General features: G+C 34.5%; 1 protein-coding gene across 1 annotated transcript; it reads left to right on the top strand.

Moving 5' to 3' along the window:
* Positions 1–1,003: 1,003 nt before the first annotated feature.
* Positions 1,004–4,223, top strand: Phum_PHUM154330 (uncharacterized protein; the record flags this gene model as incomplete). The annotated part of the gene is made up of 4 exons (XM_002424766.1): positions 1,004–1,189; positions 1,933–2,819; positions 2,906–3,091; positions 3,182–4,223. The coding sequence occupies 4 exons, from the start codon at positions 1,004–1,006 to the stop codon at positions 4,221–4,223; spliced, it is 2,301 nt and encodes a 766-aa protein (XP_002424811.1).
* Positions 4,224–4,679: the final 456 nt, after the last annotated feature.

The following is a 4,679-nucleotide window of genomic DNA, read 5'->3' as shown; positions in this document are numbered from 1 at the left end:
ATAAATAAATTATTTACAAACATTCATCTTATTCGTCGTGGATTGATATCGTGTGTGCGTGTGTGTGTGTGTGTACGATTTGACGACTATTATTATTATCATTATTATTTTAGGTTAAAAAAAGTTATTGTGCAAAAAAAAAAAAAACAGACTAGAAAGAACGACCCATGTTTTTTCTTTTGGCACCATTTTATTTATTTTTATTCACGTTGACCCCTTTTTTAATTTGAACTCTTGAAGAGAATATACGTTACGTAATGTTTTTCGAAACTAATTATACGTTTTAATTTCACGTTGTTTAAAAAACAAAAAAAAAAAAAAAAACATAAAATAACGAAATTATCGATCGAATCAAAACCTAAAAACAAAAAAAAAAAAAAAAATGGCGCCCGTATAAATTTTCAAACGTCTACGTGTCCAAGTGTTTTACAAGTGCCTTTAAAAAAATAATTAATTGATCTTTTGTTAATTAACAAGACGGCAAACTTTACAGAAAAAAAAAAAATTTGAACGTTATGTTGGTAATACATTAAAAGATTTTCAATATCGATCAATAAATTATTTAGAAATCCAATAATAATAATAATAATAATAATAATAATAATAATAATAATTAAATAAAAGTCTGGTCTGGTTTGTTTAATTTTTTTTAAAAATCCAAATGGATAATTAGAGATTAATTAGAGATTACGCGGATTAATTAATTTTGAAATGAATTTTCTAAAAAATAATTTACGAAACGTTTAATAATAATAATAATAATTTTAAAAAATTCCGACATTTTTCAATAAAAAAATTGTTTTCTAAATAAATAAAATGTTGATCGTGAATTGTTGTTTGTTAATATTTATTTGTTTATTTTTTGTTGTTTTCAGATTCTAATCACAATGGTAGTGGTGGTATGGTAGTGTCAAAAACAGGGTCTGCAGTTATGACCAATAATAATAATAATAATAACAATGTCAACAATAACAACAATAACAACAACAACAGTGTCAAATCAATGTCCTCGTTTCAAAATAAATCGTTAAGACAAACGCAAAAGGGAAACGAGACACTCCACTCTGTGAAAAATGGTTGCATACACGGGCCCATAAAGGAAATAAACAAAGGATTAATAAAACAGTTGATGCATAACAGCAGAGCTTTCGAATCAATCGCCATTTTGTTAAGCTATTGCACCAACGACGTAGGTTTCTTTTTAAATTTTTTTTTTAAATTTTTTTGCGTAGATTTAATTACCTATGTGATTCGTTAATTACGTTGTTTTTTTTTTTTTTCTATTGACACGACGGCGCGATTGGTCTTTAATTATTTATTAGTTGATGAGGAAAAAAAAAAACGTGCGTTCGTTTGTGTTATCCATCTTGCCGAACATCATGCAAACACTCGCACGCAAACACACACACACACACGTGAATGTTTTCGTATCGAAATATCTCGAATGAGTACATCTCGTATTTCGATTCGATGTCGGTTATTAAATTTACCGTAATTACGCACTCGTACGGTCATTGATCACGACGTATCTTGATGCATTCTCATAGAGAAAATAAAAAAAAAAAAAAACTTGTTGCGTGTTTCCGCCCCCTCCCCTCGCCCCCCCCCGCCCGGCCGATCCTCTCAAAATTTGAAAAAAATTATCAAAGCAAACAAAACGTTACCTTTTTTTTTTTTAAAATCTCTTAATGGTAATTTTCTATCTCTCTCTCTCTCTTTCCCGAAGAAGTTTGTCGAACGTTTATAATATGTTAACAAACAAAAAAAAACATGAAATTCAATGCAAAGTTTTTTTTTTTTTTTTTGATAATTTAGGTTGTTGACTTGGAGAATGTTGTGTAAACATTTTTAATTTTCTCAAGTTGACACGCATGACGATGAATTTTTTTTAATGAATTTTTTTTTTCTCTTTCTCTCTCTTTCCATCTCCAGTTGGACGCCTTTTCAATGCCGCATCTTAAGAAAAAATTAGAAATGGAAAAGGAAAAATATGTGAAAGCCGAGACGGACATAAAAGATCTACAATCGAGATTGATGAGGGTGAGACAAGAACTCAACGATAAAGAAGTTGTCATAACGGAATTGAACAACGACAAAATAACGTTGGGAGAGAAAAGTGAAAAATATGAAAAACTAGTCGAAGAATTAACGAGCAAGTTGGACGCGGCGTCGGAGGAAAAACTTGCCGCGGAAAATACGCTTTTGGAAAAATGCGAAAATTTAAGGTGCCTCAAAAGAGAATTGAGTATTAGGACTGATAAATTGGAAAATGAAAAAGACAGTTTAGTTAATTGTTTGTCGGAAGTTAAAAAGGAAAATGTCGTACTCAAAAGTGCTAACAGAGAAATCAAAGAAGAGTACGATAAGTGTTTGTTAGAAAACCAAAGATTAGTGGAACAAATAGCGAGGAGGAGGAGGGAAAACGAAGTGATTCGAATCGGAAAGGAAAATCACGGTGGGGAAGGAGAGGAAGATGTTTTCGCGAGAGGGCAGAGGCAGAGGAAAAACAGTTTAAAAGAAAAATCACCGGAAAGATTAACGACGAATTGTCAAAACGGTTGCGAAAAATCATTTGGGAAAATCATTGTCGCGAGTTCATCACCGACCGCGTTCAATCCGAATTGTTTGGAAAGCGAAATAGAATCTCTTCGTCAAGTGTTGGCGCTCAAAACGGACGAAGTCACGGAATTGAGGAGGCAGGAATTATCATTGAGGGAAAATGCGGACAGAGTGCCAAAATTATTGTCCACCATTACGATGCTAGAGGGAAAAGTGGAAGATTTGCAGTCTCAATTATCTAGTCAAACGGAAACCGTCAGGTAGGGCGTGTTTAAATCGAAAAAAAAAAAAAAACCGTTGAAACATCGAGTTGACGTCACTCATTTTCATTTTCTTGTTTTTCCAGGGATTTATTTAAGAGTAACGAACATTTAGAAGATGAATTAAAATCCGCAAACATTCAAAAAACTCGTCTGACTCATAAAAACGAAGAATTGCAATACAAATTGAAACAATACGCGGAAGCAATGAAACAATTGGCAACGCAGAAAAACCTTTCGGAAAAAAGTATAAAATCCGATAACTTGTCAGTGTAAGTAAAATAATTTAGGCGATGGCGATGGCGACGAGGATCGCGACGACAAAGTAAACGTTTACGGGTTTTTTTTTTTTTTATTTTCAGAAAATCAAATTTGAAAAAATCAGACGTGAGTTTAGACGATTCAGTTAAATCACAAATGAAAGGAGTCGTGGAAAAAAGCGATTCCGTGTCGTACATGTTGGAAATGACGGAAGATTCCTCGGAAATCGTCACCAACATAATACGAAGAGCCGAAAGTCTTCGTTCGACGTCAAAGGATCATCATCAAGGTTTGGCAAAAAAGAAAAGATGTAAACCGTCGACGTCGTCGGCGGTGAGTTACGTGGATGCCTCGTCGATAAAACGTAATTTATCCGTCGAAGATGATTTTTCACCAAGTTCGGCATCGACTCCGAAACCGAATCCGTCGGAATTGGACGGATACGACAGACGCGTCGCGTCACTATCAAACGACAATAAATACGATTCGAATCGGGATTGTCCGTCACCCTCGCGTCACCTTCACCCCTCGTATTCCGCGAAAAAACACGTTAAATTAAACGAAGATGATTTTTCAACGTCGCTCATTGATTTGGGTCCGGGTGACGAGAATTGCGAAATAATTGAAATAACTAAAAATTTCGATAAAACGACGGATAAAAACGAGGGCGATGATGGCGACGCCATGATGATGATGATGATGACGACGAGCACGAGTTCGACGGCGAGCACGAGTTCGACGTCGAACGGAAGTCATTTCGATATTGAATCCGACGTTTTCACAAATTTGGATCAAAACGATCGAAACGACGTCGGGGATCCGGACGAGGAAACGTCGGAAAATTCGGAAATACAAGAAAACGGTTCTTCGTCGATGATACGAACGTACAGGAGGGAAAAGGAAAACATACAACCCGTTTTACCCGTTTACACGGATTTAGAACCGAGTCCAATAGAAAATCATCATTATTCGAATTCGAAAACTCCCGCCAACGTCGGCGGGGGTCCCATTCACAATCAATACATGAGCAACGGTAAAAATTTCGTCACGGGAATACCGAAAATATCCGGCGGGGAGACAATGATCGGACTTTCGAGCGACGACGAAGAAATAGAAAAAATCAAAAGGATATACAACGAATAGGGGAAAAAAAAAAAAAAATTGTTTCTTTTTGTTTTCAATGGAGGGAGGGGGGAAATCACGTGAGAAAATTATAATTTTTATAATTTTCAATTGAAAATCACAATCGAATTCAGTATTATTATTATTATTATTATTATTATATTTAGTCCAGGGAACGTGTGTGAAAAAGTTAGTTGCGTTTTATATTATATAATCAAATACATGTTTTCATTTTTCATTTTTTTTTTTTTTTTTTGCAAATGCCGTAAATATATATATATATTTAATTTTTTTTTACTCACACGCACGCACGCACGCACGCACGTGTATTTTTATTTGAAAAAGGTCAAAGGGCGTTAATGAATGAATGAATGAATGAATGCGTAGAGCACCCCATACGTGGTGTGTGGTCGTCGTCAAGAAAGATCCGATTTTTACAAAAAAAAAAAAACTTTTTTCTACGTAAAAAAAAAAATA

The sequence above is a fragment of the Pediculus humanus genome, genomic scaffold (genome assembly GCF_000006295.1).
Source record: "Pediculus humanus corporis 1103172107499 genomic scaffold, whole genome shotgun sequence".
In the NCBI taxonomy this organism is placed as follows: Eukaryota; Metazoa; Arthropoda; class Insecta; order Psocodea; family Pediculidae; genus Pediculus; species Pediculus humanus.
Note: the sequence above shows the minus strand (reverse complement) of the source record. Positions and strands in the feature narration are given on the sequence as shown.